The following is a 17,904-nucleotide window of genomic DNA, read 5'->3' on the forward strand; positions in this document are numbered from 1 at the left end:
CTCTCATTATTTCAGTGAAAATGCTGCGCAAATACATTGTGAAGGCACTAGTGATGCATTTTTAAACAATTTACTACCTGCAGCCAAACAGGAGATGATGCAGATTACAGAAATACCTGCCTAACTATCTGTGTGCAGCATTTTTTAATCCCTACAGGGTACAGTTATTCTACTCTTATTACAACACAATACAAAAGCATTTATAAGTAGTGGTTTCTGCAGAATCTGGAATAGCAGAGAGTTGAAGTTTGACGTAACTTTCTTCAGATTCACACCATGGAAACCATGAATTTGTGATTTCAGTAAACACGTTTGGCCAAAAGAGGGCAGCACTGTGATGAAGGTTAACTTATGGGCTATAACGTAGAGAAAACGAAAAGAGGGGAAATTCTGCTGATGGAGCCAAAGGAGTCTCACACAAACAGCCTCAGCATCCTTCTGCACCTAATGTCAAGGCAACCGTTCGCTAGTATCTGCTGAGCTAATAGCTTAATGATCATCTGGTTACCTAGGCAACTAGAATCTGAGGTAGGACATTTATCTTTTGAGCTTTCTTGTTTTTCACTTGTTTCTTTGGATAGAGAAAATATCCAGAGTGGTTCTTCAGACTGAACTTTGCAAAGAGTCAATGTGTCCAGAAGAGTTTCATCACTGACTAACAGGAAGTCTTAACAGTCACTGTATCTCTAATATGACATGCCATTCCAACTGCATTTACGTAAAAGAGCAACTAAAAGCATTACTCCACCCCAGAAAAATGTTGAAAAATTTCACTGAAGTGGGCGGAGTGAAGAGATACCAAGGGGCGTGGCCAATTGTGGGGCTTGGGGTTATTGCCACCTAATGACTTCGTCTCTATATTTAGCAACTTTTGGGTTTTTTTGGGGTCTTTACTGGTGATAGTGTGAAAACTTTAGTTACAAATTTTGAAGAATAAAACAAATTTACACAAAAATGTCCCAGTTTGCACAGAAACACAAAAATATCAGCATAAAGAACCAATTTATGCATTTTAGCATGACTTAACTTCTTCTAATAGATAAACCCTGCTCTGTGAATTTTTGTTGTATTTTTATTTAGTTATTTATTTATTTATTTATTTTATTTACTTTTACCAGACATAACAAGTAGGTCATATACATTTCTATAAATTCATAACAAATCCATGAAGAATGAACGTTTGGTTTTATCATGAACTTTGATGCATGTGATTCTTGATTTTTCTGAGATCTGCACTATAAGAAGTTCTCCACAAACACAAAAATTATGCAGATTTTTCCTAAACAATAAAAGATCCATATTTAGAAGGAAAAACAACACCTTTAATACACCTTTAATTTGTGAAAAAAGTAGAAGTTAAATAATCCACCGACTTTCAGCTGTCATGCATCAAAGAAGACACAAACTCAGGCCTGTTGAGTTTATTCTGATGGCTGTTGAGCCATGTTTACTACAGTATTTTTCCCACCTACAGTAATCAGCACAGCTTGTTGAGTTCTTTGTTTTTCTTCTTTTTTTTTTAACATCGTCATAGATAATTTTCACCACAGGTTTATTTTTCTGCTTGCTCACTCAAAGGATGTTTAAGCGGCATTATCAAAAACAAAGTAGAAGAGGAAACTGAGAGCACATCCTTACAGTACACACATACTTTACATACACAACATACTTACATACCAAAGCACACATACTTGAACACGCACATCCTAGAATAGTATCACTCTGATATTTACAGAAATATAGAATGAGTAAAAAAAACAAACTATTTTCATATTTTACATCTTAATAAAAGAGTCATACCAAAGACATGGCCACCAAGTGAGCAAACAATAGATAAATAGATATAAAACAAATACAAAAATAAATCAACATAAACTCCTTGCATTAATTAACAAAAGATGATTCGAGCTTTTGGACTCGATAACATTTAAACATGTTCTTGTTCAAGTCAATATATAATCAGCACATTACTATCAACTGTTATCTTAGCTTAACGACAGAAAAACTGCTGCATGACCCAATCAGAGAAAGCAAAGTGTACCTTGGCCTGTGACTGGGTGGTTTGTGTATGCACCAGCCGCACATTAGCCTGTCAGGTCATGATCATTTGTAACAAAAAGTCATTGTTTTCAGCACCATTAACACCTTTGTGTATGTCACCAGTGGACTGACGTCCCCGGGTTCAGGTAGGACACGGTCTGCATCATCAAACTGCGGCTGTTTGCTTTTGTTTGCCTTCCTGAATGATCTGGATCATGGTTGATGCCCTTCCCACTTATTGGTACAGATGTGTCAAAGTCTTAAGATAAATATTTTATTGTAGCAAAGTGAGGGGATAAATAAACACCAAAGTAAAAAAAAAAAAAAAATTCCTATATCATAATGGCTACACTTAAAATCTCTGTAAAATAATAATTTTGAAGTTGACCAATGTGTCTTATAGGCTTTAATGGCCAACAAAACAGGCAAGTAAGAAAATAGCTTCCAGAAAAAAAAAATCCCCTCAACCTAAAGGTTTTACAACTGGCCCTTCAACAAACATGTCTGGATGAGTTTATCTGGTCCCCACACAGTAAGGAGGGTGGTAAAGGACAAATATGCATCTCCAATGTGCCAATGAGTGGCAGAGAGGCTCATCCAGTCTTTATCACCATTAGACACTGTCTGGAAAAAGTCCCACCACCAAAAATATAATTATGTGGAGTTTGCTCATCCCTGCTCGGACATAAACTATTATGAGATTGAGCTTTTCAGCAACAGTCCAGGTATATCAGGTGTAAAACAAGAAAGTAATATGTGGTAAACCTTCCCGTGTTCATTGTTAATTATGGCGATTGACCTGTAAGCTGTGAGCCAGTTTCTCTTCCAAATATCTTGGAATATTTCAAGATTGAGTGGCATGTTGAGCACTTGGAGCTGATGCAGAAGGCAAATCAATATAAGGGTTCTCAAGGTTTAAAATCCTTTTCTATTCGCTCTCAGTCCGCGGATCCAAACCCTGTAAATAACCCTGCGGGCTGAAGTCTGCACGAAACCGTTAAAGATCCCTCTCTCTGCTCGCTCCAACCTTCTGAAACATTAAAGGAGAAGACTTTAAGTGCAAAGACCTGGAGTGAAATTATGCAGCTTCAATGGAAAGTTAAAACTTCTTTACACATCTCTACCAGTGAGCCAGTAAGTGTGGAGGGCATTATGTAAGAGTCAGAGCACCTCTGTCCTACTGTCTTTTAATGACACAGACTGGGTTTTCTTTACGTTCCACTGAACACTCAATGAAGCAATCCTTCAAACACGTCAGGAAACAGAAGAGTGTGTTTGCGCCATCAGTAAAACACTCAACGGACGACGACTGAGGACATAATAAAGCAAGAACAGAAGATGCTCTTAGGGTCACAATGTACCGGCGTTTGAGTCTTTTTTGATATTTCTCAGAGTTCTTAGAATGCAACAATCGGTTTTGTTCACTCAACGTGGCAGCAACAGAAATCTCCAAATTTATTGTCTTCTGATATATTGAGAATCTTCATAGCTGTATTATGGTGTTCATTGGTACCTGCATCAAGGAGCTATGGACTGGGATCTTCCTCAAACACTGAGATCTACTGCATTCTTACTGAGCCTCAACATCTTGATGTTACAGCAACATAGCTGAAAAACCCCATTTAACTGATGGCATGCACAAGGATAGTATTTCTATAAGAAAAAACACCCACCTTTGAGTAAATGTTACCACTTTACACATAATCACTACATTGCTGTAAGTTTTTCTCAAAGAGACAGAAAGAGACCTCCACTTTTTACCAAGTCAGACCAACTTTTAGACGGGAACCTCACCTAACGGCTTCAGAAAAAGACTAAGTCTAAGTTCAAAGAGGCTGTTGGGGAGAAATAGTTTGATGAAGATGAAAGTGAAGCTGTTGCTGACCAGGCAATATCTTTCATTCTCTAGCAGATAGTGACATTTAGCCACACCCTGTTAGTGGTGGGGCTAAACTTTGACCTCCGAAGCTGCATCCTAGGTAGCAAAAGCTGGAGAACCATCTGTTTTTAGCAATCCAATGGTTTCCAACCAGCTAATTACTAACTTTGGTTATCAGCTGAAAGACAAATCTGATATGTTGAGGATCCATCTGCATCTTTAACAAGCCTCCAGTTAAACTAACTTAGAAAATGTCTCATGAAAATATGAAAAGAAAAATCCAAACGCTGCTGGTTGTTGATTCGTTAAAAACTCAACAATGTATCCCCGTCACCTGCGGTTTTGAATTGTCCAAGATGAAAAACGAGAACAGACACATTGATTCAGCCACTTTCCTTCTGTCTTCACTGCACCCTTCTTTTTCATACACAACATTAAAAGAAAGAGCAACATCCAATGTTTATTCAATAACTGACATGCTGCCAAAAAATGCCCACATCCAAAAGCATCAGACCTGAACTGTTGATTGTTGCCTCAGTGTATGGAGTCTAAATTGATCAGGCATGGGCCGGTAACCAGTATCAAGGCATACAAGGGTTTTTAGACTACTAAAAAGTTCCTACAGTTTAAAGTCATTTTACTGGGCTTCCACAAATTCACTGGAATAAGGTAAGTTTGACCAACTGCATGGATGAGCCTGAGTGCTGCCTTTCCCTCTTCTTGTTGATGAGCTGATTGAAATAAAGGTTCTATACTCTTTCCTTGCTTACAAAAAGGACAAATTTGGTGGTTTGGGAATATATCCAGTCTTCTCTGTGCTTCCAGTCTTCTCTGCTCTGGAGTCTCCTTCCAGTTGTGCATGCTTGGAAAACATCCAAAGGGGCCTAGGACTTCGATCAAAGAGTGGAGTCCATCCTGCACTGGGAATAAGCATCTTTGTTGTGCTAAACATTCGAGACAGCATTGGTTTTGGTGTAAAATGACCAGATAGCCCTTCAAAGCAAACCAGGCGACTCATACTCCCTCATAGACGTTCTTCAGATGCAAGTGGCCCAGACAAGCAAACTCATATGACCTAACAACTCTGCTAGGGTAAAGGTCTGGTCCATCCATGGGCAGAATGAACAATAACATCATCTTAACACCATCATAAATATGTAACTTTCTGAACAATTGTTGAGTTTCTATTTTAGATAAAAGTAATTAAATCAAGAATTTTTAATCAAAGTTGTGAGTATCTCATACCGGCCCATGCCTAATAGTGGCAAAGTAAACTTCTGCCCAAAGTTATGCATTTAAAGGAATGTGTTCTCCAAACAAAACCAACTGTAGATTATAAAACAAATGGATTTAGTCTCTGGGCATCGCCTGTTGGTTGGTAGTTTGTAGTTTAAAATCCTCTAATTTAGCAGAATATTGACCTTTTTAAAACCTGACAGTAAAGCCTTAGTTTGGACTGAATTAAGGACCAAAACAATGGAGACCATAAAGATTTGTATCCAAAAGATGTTTTTTTTTTCAATTGGAAACTACTGGAGCCAGAGCCACTAATCAGTGCTGTTGCACTTTTAGGAACTTTCTCACTTCTGTTTAACTTCTTGATTCAGTGACCACGTCCACCAACGATATACACTCCAAGCACCAGCGTTGTTTATACAGTTAATGCTCTCCCTGCCTGAAGGGGGAGGCAGAACTTTCTTAATCTTAAAACATGATGGTCCTCCAAAGAAACCAAACCCAACAAAAGAACTTAGACGGTGGGCATATCCTTTTTGTTACAAAAGACATCAACTATTGCAACTACCTAGTTTGCAAAAACATATCTGTACTCTTTGTCTTGACAGTTAACTTTAAACAAGTGTTATATTTCTTTTTGTTATTTTTGCCCTCAAAATCAAACCCTTAAAAACCAGTTCATAGTATACTGAAATAGACCGTGATATCCTCCTTATCCTACATAATATGATTTTTAGAAAAAAGTGAACCACTTTGGACAACATTTAGACTCTTACGAGTAAATGAAGCTTCCTTACTCACAAAAGGCATTCGTCACCTAACTACAGCTTATTTTAACATCTTATACAGTATTGGACATCTGCATTTATTCAACTGTACATCACAGACCTGTTTCTGGCGATTTACAGCATGCCATCCATCGGTAGCAGTTTGAGAAGCTGCTCACGTACATCCACTTATCAGATCCTCGTTCAGCTTTCCAAGCAAGTCCGTTGGTGCTGGGGTCGACAGTGCAGCTAAGATGTAAACAGTGAGACTTGTGCTATGGCTGCAGTTGTGGCACAAATGGATGGGTGAATTGGTATCAGTTGTATTGCAGGCCTACGTTTCATGGACCGTCTGAGCTTAGACTGAGTTACGATCCATCATCGGATGAAAGCCAAGGCCCTGCTGGGGAATTCGAGCAGCTTTTTCCTTTATACGCCTCTGACAAAATGTTTAAAGAGCACAATTACCAAAGATTTGTGAGGCACATGCAACCTTTTGGGGACATGACTGGATGGAAAGAACAAAGCAACCCTTGCAACAAATCGACTCGGACTCGTCTGTGTGTATTCTTGCAAGTCATTGTAATTCTCTGAAGCATGCCGAAGTGACTGATTGGGAAGAGGTGTCTGTTTATCTTGGCTAAACCTGGGATGAATTTGGTTGTAGACAATGACTCAGCATCTGTGAATGCCAAATCTATAGGCTGTAGATTTATGTATTTTGCCCAAACCCAAAATGATTGTATGCCCCATGAACACTCTGACAATCTGTTTCTTCAACATGTCATACATTTCTGTTCTGTCTCTGTGGCCTGAGGCTTCAGTTCATGTAGCAGACTGTTTTTTTTTTTTTAATTATCTCAAGCTTTATTTCTCTGGTGTCCTTTTACTTGTTGTCCTCACCGTCCAGGTTGAAACAAAATCTAACACTTACTGGTCCCTTGTGTAAGATTAAATTCCTCTTGTTTGAAGTGTTAGAAAATGAGACAATCCTGGCTCAGTATACTCCATGAACTTCCAACAGGTAATTCTTGCTATATGTTCTTCAACAGCTTTGGTCCCACATTGAGGTTCACATTTCACAATCGCAGTTTGACAACCTCTTTTTTCAATGAGAGTCGCCCGACACTCTTTCTTCTTTTCATGTTACTCCCGGCACAGATATTCCTGGGTTGAAGACTGATTCCGGGCTGAGCCTTGGACCCAGACTGCACTTTGTAGTTTAACAGCCGCTGTTGGCTTAAACAGTTGTCTCATATTCTAACACCTCTTTGCTGCCCATCAAGCTGCTCCTGTACTGTATCCGTGGACTTATGGCCGAGGTGGTCTCCAGAAGCAGGATGGTCTTGCGGAGGCGGCGGTCGATAAAGTGTGCGTCCCAGGCTGGGTATCGCTTTCTTGGGAGGTCAATCCTGATCACAGGACCCTCTTGTGCACGGGATGTGGAGGAGGTCCTGTGCAGCAGAGCGGGAGAGGAGGAAGGGGAGGGGCGTACCTGGAAGACAGGTAGGCAGCTGTCCTTGTCTCTGTCCCGCTCCCCAGGAACCGGATCCCCCAAGTCTTTATCCTTAGTCCTGGGCAAAGTCCGTGGAGGACTGGTAATGACCATATCCGTTTGGGACCCTTGCGATGGAGTAAGGCAAGAGTCAATAACTCCCACCATCCCCCCTGTTCCTACCACACCCTCATCGACGCATCCTCCCCACTGGGAGCCCAGAACAGGCCCGTCCGGGTGCAGCCAGCAGTAGTACACCAACATGAAGAAGGTTCCCAGGGCAAAGCTGCAGGCCACCAGGCACACCACTACCAGGGCGGATGAGTCACTTGTTTGGGGGCCACGGTAGGTATACCAGGCCGCGGTTAGCGCCACGTTCTCAGCCAGAGTCACGGAGTAATACAGAGCCATACGGAAGCGACTGGGCCCTTCCTTGACGTTGAACCAGCAAAAGATGTAAATGATACCCACGACCATGTTGTAGATGATTTCTTCCCACTTGGACATGCAGAAGTCAGTCTCACCCTGGATAATCCAGAAGGTCATCACACACCTAAAGCACATCAACAGAGGTAAAGCTACATGTAATCATGTTGTTTTTTTTACAGGTATATTCAATATTTCAAATCACCATCTTAAGTACTGATACTCTTAAAGGAAGCATCTTAGTCTGAATGCAAACATTTTGAGTTTGATCAAAAATTACACACCAATGGCTGACGATGAAAATGCCAAAGTAGAGCTGGAAGACAGAGGCAAAAAGGGCGAAAGCCACGGTCCTCGCCCCGATGGTGAAGAAGTGCCACAGCATCTGGGCGATCACGGCCTTGTAGGACATGGGCAGCTTGTCGTCACGAGAGTCTCGGAGAACCTTCTGGTAGGAGGCGATCATCCAGGCCAGTGAAACCAGAGATGCTGAAGCTGAGAGGCCTGGTGAAACAGGAAGTGGGAGGAAAAAATAACTAAAATAGACTATAGGTAGGAAACAGAAAAGTACCACTTTAATGTTTTGAATTCTTAAGACCTTCTTTGATTTACGTTGATGTCAGGACAAAAAAGGAAAAAAAAACTGGATGCAGTAAAGACCCTGTGTCTCCGACACCTTTTGATTGTTTAAGTGTAGTTATGTTTACCGAATTTCAACCAGATCACTTGAACGTATTAGCATCTCATCACCTTGGCTCTTTAAAAGGCCCATCATAGACTCTTGGTGTTTCTTCTTACAGCAGTTTTATTTTATGCAGTCAGTTGGACTGACTGCATAAAAAACAACCACAACCAAACAACAACCACAACCCAGGAAAGGTCAAACAAGTTTTATAGGCATATTTCAGAATGGAACAGTTTTTTCAGTGGGTTTAGTTTGTTTGATTCAATGCAAACCACACCAGCTGAAACTGTAACAAATGTTACATCTGTGGTCCCCAACAGAACAGATTCTCCCAGATTATCAGGAGGCAGAAAGCAGGTCAGACACATGACCACAGACATGGACATGAGAGTTCAAAGCAGGAGTTAATGTCGGCAGTGGGACAGGTGACATCAATCAGCAATCAGCAGACAGCCGAGGCGGGAGGGGCAGAGCGGTGGAGCAACATTACAGCTGACAGGAACAGTGAGGATCATGACAGTTTGCAGTGAGCTGAAGAATCACCAGCTTGCAAATTAAACTTTGTGGCCCACCATGAGCTGCACGGAGCACAGTTCAACACATTAAACATTCATGTGTGTTAATTAAGTTAGCTTGTCTGAAATTATCCACGGATCACACTGAGATGGCAGCGAATTAAAGCAGAGGCACCTCAACTTTGCATTTTAATGTTATTTTTGATCAATGTTGCTTTAAATGATTTTCTCTAATTGAATAAATTTTTTCTGGGTGTTTTTTAGGCAGCCACTTCCCTGATGGTTTTTACTCGAATGTAAGAAATGTTTTCTTTAAATAAGTTTACGAGTTTATGGTTAAGGTCCAACATCTTCAAACTTTAAAAGTTTGAAATGATGTTTTTGTTGCTGTTCAAACCATTAATCTGATAAAAAGGTTGGATGTTGTTAATAAATGTCTTACAGATCAAGTTTGCAGGATCCTCTCTATTCAAAACCAGTAACTAGATGTGTGTTTGTGCAACTTTCCTTTACTATAAATTTGATGTACTGCACTATTTTTCTTTGAAAAGTCAAATATTTTTTAAAGCAATAATTAACTTATTTGTTTCAACTTGTTTCTCAGTTTGTTTCCAATTTTTTCATTTGCTAACCCAATTATTAACTAACCTACTAATGTGTTTATCTGATTGCCAGTGCATTTATTTGCCAACCCTATTTTACTCCTGTGTTGTGCTTGCTGATGTTGCACATGGTTTTATTTGCTAATCCATGCTTTTATTTTGATTTATTTTTAACTGGAAATAAAATCCACACGAGGTGAAAAAATAATTCAGAATTTAATAAACAATAAATGTAAACAAGACAAAAAATATCCTTAATTTTACGTTGCAGTTGAATCCCACTCTCGGTTTGTACACGCTGTCCCTTTGTGCCGTTTAATTCTCTTCTGTAACTGTGTGTCATTTATTTTCATATTTTTTTATCGTCATTATTGTTTTTTCCACAATGATGCTCTTGAAAACATTATAAATGTGTCTTCTTTGCTGGAACTGCAGACCCGGTTACAGCGAGTGATGCTGACCTCCATTTCAGCAGGCCGCGGTTGTTTCGGGTTTCCTCCACAGACAGTAGGAGTGTTCAGTGGAGCTGCATGCAGTAACGTTCTCAGAGGGACCCGAGTGCGCTTCCAGTGACTGTCAGAGCACATTTACTGCCTTTTCTGGAGAAACACGGAGCTGGGCTGATTTACTCCACTGTCAGCCAGGCATGTCACTATCCATGCAAAGCTGTTATGGTCAGTGGGCACAAGGTTTGTCTTCAGGGTGTGGAGATCTCTGCCATTTAAGATGCTCTGATTTAAGATAAACACTTCATGGAGGATACAGTTTTCTGTTTTTACTAACATCTTTAATGTGATTAGATGTAATTTTTTTGCATAATTCCATATATTTATGATTGTAAGTGGAAAACAGTTATATATTTGATATAATTTACCTGTACTATAATAACTTTACATGATGTATTTATGACTGTGTTCTATTCTCTGCGTGTTTTATCTTGTTCCTACGTGTTTTTTGTTTAAAATAACATTATCAGGGAAAAAAGAGAGAGAATATGAGGAGAGGAAAGAAATACTACAGAGTATTCACCCACTTCAAAATAAGAGCATGAATATTAACACCTAACTACTTGAATATTTCTTAGCAGTCGATAACCAAATATTCAACGCAGATGTCAAAGTTTATAAAACAGCCAATTACATAACTTATCTGTAAAACTAAATTCAGGGGAAGATAAAGGTTTTCAAGGTTTAGAAAAAACACTCAAGTCCAAAATAAAAAAATTGCTCAGCTAAACTGAAACAGAGCAGAATCTAGTCACCACCTGTTCTACCCTGATGACCGTAAACACCACAGAAAATCTGATGCAAAATGACCAGAAACAGGAACTGAGCCGGGCCGAACCAGGTCGGGTCGGGTCGGGTCGGGTTGGGCAGCTGCACATTTGTTTGGAACAAATGTTCCCTTACACTGCAGACAGCAAAACAGTAAATGGCCTGAACTTGTACAGCACTTTATCAAGCCCAGAGGACTCCAAAGCACTTCACACTACATTCAGTCATTCACACACAGAGTCACATGCTGATGGTGGCAGGCTACACTGTAGCCACAGCTGCCCTGGGGCAGACTGACAGACAGCCCCTCTTCTCTCCTGTCTTACGGAAATGTGAAGGATTCGTCTTTAGCACTTCTTCAGGCACACGTGTGTGTGTTCATGTCTCTGTGTGTGTTTGTAGGTTTTATGTGTCATTCCTGTGTTTCCAGTGCTCGTCCTCTGCTGCTGCAGCCAGGTGTGTGTGTGTGTGTGTGTGTGTGTGTGTGTGAGTGTGTATGTGTGTGTGTGTGTGTGTGAGTGTGTGAAGCTGGAGAAAGGAGCATTGTTTTGTTTTATTCATCAAAGAACAATCTGCTTCTTGTAAGAGTGGCATAAATAAAGCATAGACTCTCCCACCGATATCTGCCTTCAGGACTCACACACACAGATTTTTGTATTTCTACCTGTTTTACTGACATCCATGCCTCACCCAACACATTACCAGTCTGTTGCTAACACTAACCTTAACCAAAACGTTGGAAAAGAGATTCCATGCATCTGCAGGAGTTTTTCTGTTGCTTAGCCTGTGTTCACATGGACCGAAGCATTTTGGGAAACAATTCCAGGGTCAAACATGATTCAAACAGTAGTTCATGTTTGTGTGTTTTAGTCCTTATAATATGTTCATTTAGTTTTATACTTTTATCTTTGTGTGAACCCACATGCCTTTCACTTTACTGCTGTTACACCTGGATGTACATTTACCTTTTTGCCATTGTAGTTTTTAAGATTAAAAAAAGTTTCCAAAAGTCCCCAGATATCATTAACAAAATCAAACAAAATCGACATTTATTAATTGTGCAAATTGTGTTGGTTTGTGCTGCTAAAATATTTTAGCAGAGTTCATTGACTCTAAAATGTTGAGGTGTTGGTTGACCTTTGATGACCTCTGGGGGTGGCAACTTAACTCAGGCTTCTTGCTGGTTTTACTCATATCTACTAATTAAAAACCATTCTGCTGTTTTACCTTGTAAATGGCTACTCTATCATATTATAACTTTAAAAGGCTATAGATTATAGTCTATAATCTATTGTGTATAGATTATAGACTATAGATTATGGGAAGCGTAAAATACTGAGCATTTAAACATTTGACTGGAATCAGGTGTGAAAAGCAGCCAAATAGGATTCTTGGAGAAACTGTACAGGGCTGAAAAATTGTTAAAAAATTATAACAGTAAAGTCAAAAGACAGATTTAAACCGAATCAGTTTCCTAAACTAGATGTTTATAGAATCTTTCCTCTAAATAAAAAATCTTTCCATGAAACATTGAGTGTGAAGGCGACGCGGCGCCTCTCTGACCTTGCAGCGGCAGCACGCCGTTCCCGTGGATCATGATGCTCAGCTGCAGGACGAGCTGCGGCGCAGACTTCAGGAAGGCCTCCAGCAGGCGCAGCATGGTGATGTCTGCGCTCTCAAACATCAGCCTCCAGTGGAAGTGACGGCGGGGCCCGTTCCTGTGCCACCGGCTCTGGGCACCCAGGTAGAGGGCGTGGACATACCTGAAGACGAGAGACACAAGTTTGAAATGGTTAGAAATAAAAGGTTGGTCTGTCCTTCCAAATCCAGTTTGGTTAGTCAAAAATGGAAAACATGCAACACATTCCAACAAAAAGCAATTATGGTAGAACTGATGTCACTTTGCAACACACTTTTTCCTTCTTATGACACATTAAACACTTTCTGACGTTGGTGAAACCCAGATATTAAATGTCTTAGGTGATGATTTTGTCACTTCTTAACGTTTCCAACAGTTTTGACACTGTTGTAACTCTGTTTCAAATTTGTTGACAAATTTTATTCATGAGACAAGTCGGGACTGGTTGCAGATGATTCCCAGCAGCAATACTCTTCTCTTCCTCTTCCGTGACTTTGTAATGTGCTCAGATATTTCTGCTTCAAGGATGCCATCAGGTAAATGCAGATAAAATTAGCTTTGCCGAAGCCACAGTTCATTACAAAGCTGCAAAGCGTTGCTGAGAAAACTCAGTGCTTTCTAGAAATACAGGAGCAAAATAAAACATGGACAGCAGAAACAGGGCTGTCCAAAATGTGGCCCAGGGGCTGTTTGTGGTCCTTGGACTGATTTTGTGCGGCCCTGAACTTCAATTTAAAGATGATACAAATATGGCTGGCAGTGGCTGTTGCAGACTCTTAATTTGTAATTTTCTTACAATGGAAAATGTAAAACACAAAGTGTTTGTCTTTGTATAACTAACCTTTAACAAAATAGACTTTTATGGAGGACCAAAACTGACATCATAAAAAATAAAAGCATAAATATATATTTTGTTTTCCCTTGTTCTTACACATGCTTTATAGAACATATAAATTATGTCAAAATGAAATCGGTGCTTGAGAGTTGTAGGTTTTCAAGGGCACATACAGTTTAAATTGAAGTTAGTGAGTTAGCATTAGCTTCTGCTAAATGCTGTGCTGTTGTAGAGTTTTAGCATCAGCAGAACTAGTGTTTATGATTAGTGCTTTAGTGTTAGCACAACAAACTGACCCACCCCTTTGACAGCATAAAAATAAAACAAAACAAAAAACCCCAGCTGACATAAGACTAAACAAACAGAACGTTGCTAATCCCGTGTCCTGCAGAAACACAAATAGAAATGTGACATATCAAGCTGATACTGACAGGTTAAAAAATGACAAACATTGGCAGATACAAACGTTCAGGCCAAAATATGTGCAGGCATGCATATGTTTGGATCATCTCCATCATCATGACATGTAACTCTGCCTGACAGAGGGGGGAAAGGAGCGTAAGGCAGGAGGAGAGACGAGTTGAAGAGGAGAGTTAAAACTGCTGGAAAACACGATGACAGGAACATCCTGCACTTCTGCATCTGCAAGCAGATTTTAAATGGAGGAGTAAAAATAACCGGTCAGTTTGTGCTCCACCACAGATTCATACACTGTCACCTACACTCAGCTGCAAATGTGACAAAGTCTCCATCCTGCACCACGCTGATATGCCCACAGGCACATATAGACTTGGTCAACTGACTGAAACTTACAGCGTCTCATGTTCATATAACATATAGAAACACAGAAACACTCAGAGTGACAGACAAGCAGGAGGCCAAACAAGGCAGCCGGGAATCTGTGGCTCTGCAAATAATCTGCTGCCCAAGCAGGGATGACACTCCTCTGCTCCATTCAGTCGCCATTTCCTCCGTCTACTCAGCTCTTTAACTGGCTCTGCTTTCAGCTTTTGCTGCTTATTTATCTAAATTATGTTTATTCATATACATTCGGTTTCTAAATAGGCCAAAAATACAGAATATATCAAACTAATTCAGATACATCCATAGAGAAATGTTAGATTCAACGGCACACAATCCAATTTGACGTTAAATGTTTAATCGCATTAATCAGAAGTTCAGCCCAATATACTGATGTTATGATTTTGCAGGCACTTTTACCCAGAGTTTGAGTATCTTTCCAGATATATTTCAACCAAACCAAATCATCTGACTGAGGAGAACAACTAAACCATCTGAACTAAAACCACTTTCACTTCATTTCAGGTTTACTTATCTTTTGACTTTTCCTCAAATGATTTTGATGTTAAATGGGACTGGATTTAAATGAGTTTGTGAAGAAAAAGACAGTTTACCCCACTGTATAATCTGAATTTAACAGAAAATATAAGATCTAAAGTAGGAAAAGACTGAAACAAAATACTCTAAATGTTTAATCAAAAAGAAATGTTTAGCACCGTAAAACCACAAAGCTGCAGCTGTAGTTCAGGTTCCATCCACTTCATCTTCCCTGCCCAACATGGAGACTTTCTAGCGTACATTTTCAACAAAAAGTCCCAGAAGCCTTTGCTGATTCCTGTAAAATGTTCTTACAGCAAAATATACAAATTAATGTTACTATTATCGAAATTAAATCTTTAACTGTCACTAATCAGCTCACGTTCTCCTTCTACTACTCTCCATTATTTGCTACAATTTCAACTATTAACTTTTTGTTTTCAGTTATTTTTCTCTCCATAGGAGCCACACTTGTTCTGGTCTTCTGCTTTACTGTGATTCCTTCCTGCAGGTATTAATCCGTCTCAATGACTCAATGCAATCTGCTATAGATAGAAAACTTTTTACACTAATTTATGATTTATAAAGTAATAACTTCTTAAATCATAAAGTGCTTAAAAGATACTGGTGACCTCTCCACCATTCATCCAACGACCTTTGGTGATATGCAGTAATCCCTGCATCATCATGAAATGGATGGACGGATGCTCTAAAGGTTGATAACTCAACTCTTACTGGCTGTTACTATCAATCTGCCAAAAAAGAGCCAATGAAAGAAGGTCTGAATTGATTGAACCTCTGACCTCTGACCTTCCCTCCTCGTCATCTTTTGGGCCATAAAACTGGACAACGGGTTCTGACCCAGCTGGATCATTAGCTTGACTCACTAACTCCCAGCAGATTTCCATAAATCCTGCAGATCAGTTCGCTGTCATCACTTGACTGAAGAGACTCTCAACCTGCCCATCACCTCACCAGCAATCAGTGACATTTATTGCCTCTGTACGTGTGTGTGTGTGTGTGTGTGTGTGGTGTGTGTGTGTGGTCACACACTCACCTTCTTCAGATGGCTCTTATAAAACATGATTGTCCATATTGGCCAGACGTTAATCTGCAGCATCATTTGATTCAGTTACATAAATAAATTTGTGCGTCTGCACTGCAAAAACACAAAATATTTCCAGGTAATTTAGTTTAGTTTCCACTGCAAATATCTTAGTACACTTGAAATAAGACAAAACTAACGTACAAGTAACTTTTTAGCAAGATATAAGATATGAAACTTTATATGTTTTTTACATATTTGTTGAAACGGTCACCATGTTGTATGAGACAGAAAATCTGTGAAAGGATCGATCTCCTCCTGCTCCTCCCTGAGCTTTTACTGCTGTAAGAAGAAATGCACAATGAATCAGAGCCAGTAAGCGCTGCCAATCAATCTCATGTACTCGCTGCTAAATATGCTAATGGTGGAGAAACAACTTTTTAACGGTAGAGGAAAACTGTTTATCCACCGTCATCAGTAGCTATGCCAGCTAGCCTTAGCATTCACGACTGGTTTTGCTAGCTGCAGCGTAGCAGGCAGGATGTAAGGGGGGGGATGAGCAGCACCACAAGGAGGGTGATTGACAGCGCTAAGACCCATCTCCTGGCTGTGATCGGTTGTTTCTAGTTAGTACTGGGAGCACTGGGAGCTCGATTTGTTAACAGATTATGTCTCAGTTTCAATAAATATGTAAAAAAAATAATTTCATTTAAGTTACATACTGCAGCTTCAAGTGAATAACTTCTTAATATTGATGAAAAAGTACTAGTACTAGTACTAGTACTAGTACTAGTACTTATAACCAAACGGTTTTGCCATGTTACTTTTTCATCAATATTAAAGACTAATGGCTTAAAACAAGCTCCAATATTTTGCTGAAAATAACAGCAATATCTTAGTACATTTCAAATGTACTAAGATATTTGCACTAGAGCATTAACATAAATATTTGTTAAGTCTTTGTGTCTTTGCAGCGTGAGCAGCTTGTTTTACGGCGTTAAACTCTTGCAGCAGAGCAGAGGTTAAGCCTATGAGCAGCGGCTTTACGGTGGCAGCGAGCATTATGTTTTTGAAGGATAGTGTGAAACGGGTCAGTGAGGGCAGGAAACCTGTGAAGAATGAAGACACGAAGCAGCAGCTCCGTCAGACGTTCAGAAGTTCCACCTTGTTGCTCAGCTGTCGGCTCTTTTTCTGTTTTGGTTCATTCACACTGCTCTCATTGTGCCAGAAATTTGGCAGCAGTTAAAAAAAGAAAAGAAAAAAAGAAAACACTCTGCACAAACAGCAAACAGCTGCAGTGACAAGAGGCTGCAGGAGAGTAGAAAAGCATCAACCAAATTAATCAGATCAGTTCTTCCCATTTAAACTCTGGAGTGGAGGACTCTGGGGAATTTCACATAAACAGAGAATTGTGATGAATTACTGTCAGTGAGGAGAAGAAGAAAACCACTGAAGTGAAGCTGCTGAGTTTTATTTTACAACCAGATGGAAAACAAGATGGTCAGTGTTGATGGTGCACGTTTCCTCATGTTTAGATCGTTTAAAGAATGAAATTAATTACATGATTGTCCTTTCTATTGTTTAAAATGAATAATTTCTCATCTACAGCTGCAGACTTTTCTGTTACTACTCCTGCCACAGGGTAATGCATGAAACGATGACGTTTCTAATGTAACGTCATCGTTCCTCCATGTATTCAGCTGAGCTGTTTTCTTCTGTTTTCCAAGATATTGGTCATTAAATTAATATAAATGAACTGAGAACATGAAGAGTTCATGTAAAAATAATGATGTGAGCTATTTAAAAATATATGCTACTATTGAAAACAATGGAGATATACATTGCATAGAATCAATAAAATATAGCAAAGTAAAATCAAAATGTGGATTTATTGATTAGGAATCCAACAATTAAAAACTATTTTTATGACTGAAATGATTTGTAATGACAAGAAATGAAATAAAGAAGTAGAAGTCAGCAATCTGAAACTACTAATTAATCTGCTAATGTGTTAATAGTCACGCTAATTTTTATATTTAGCGCTTTTGCTAATTTTAAAAACATTTAGCACACTTCGCTTCCCCTAAATAAACATTTCCAGATAAATTCTCAATTGCTGATTTACTCT

At 39.5% G+C, this 17,904-nt stretch overlaps 1 protein-coding gene across 1 annotated transcript; it reads right to left on the reverse strand.

Annotated features, from left to right (window-relative positions):
* Positions 1-1,415: 1,415 nt before the first annotated feature.
* xkr7b (XK, Kell blood group complex subunit-related family, member 7b) lies at positions 1,416-15,815 on the reverse strand. Its single transcript, XM_015059393.1, has 4 exons — positions 15,789-15,815; positions 12,483-12,810; positions 8,128-8,347; positions 1,416-7,970 (listed from the first exon to the last, which is right to left on the reverse strand). Exons 1-4 carry the CDS (start codon positions 15,813-15,815, stop codon positions 7,163-7,165), a joined length of 1,383 nt encoding a protein of 460 aa, XP_014914879.1. The 3' UTR covers positions 1,416-7,162.
* Between the last annotated feature and the right edge of the window lie 2,089 nt (positions 15,816-17,904).

The sequence above is a fragment of the Poecilia latipinna genome, unplaced genomic scaffold (genome assembly GCF_001443285.1).
Source record: "Poecilia latipinna isolate Pla-1442-1.1 unplaced genomic scaffold, P_latipinna-1.0 Scaffold5, whole genome shotgun sequence".
NCBI classification, from domain to species: Eukaryota; Metazoa; Chordata; class Actinopteri; order Cyprinodontiformes; family Poeciliidae; genus Poecilia; species Poecilia latipinna.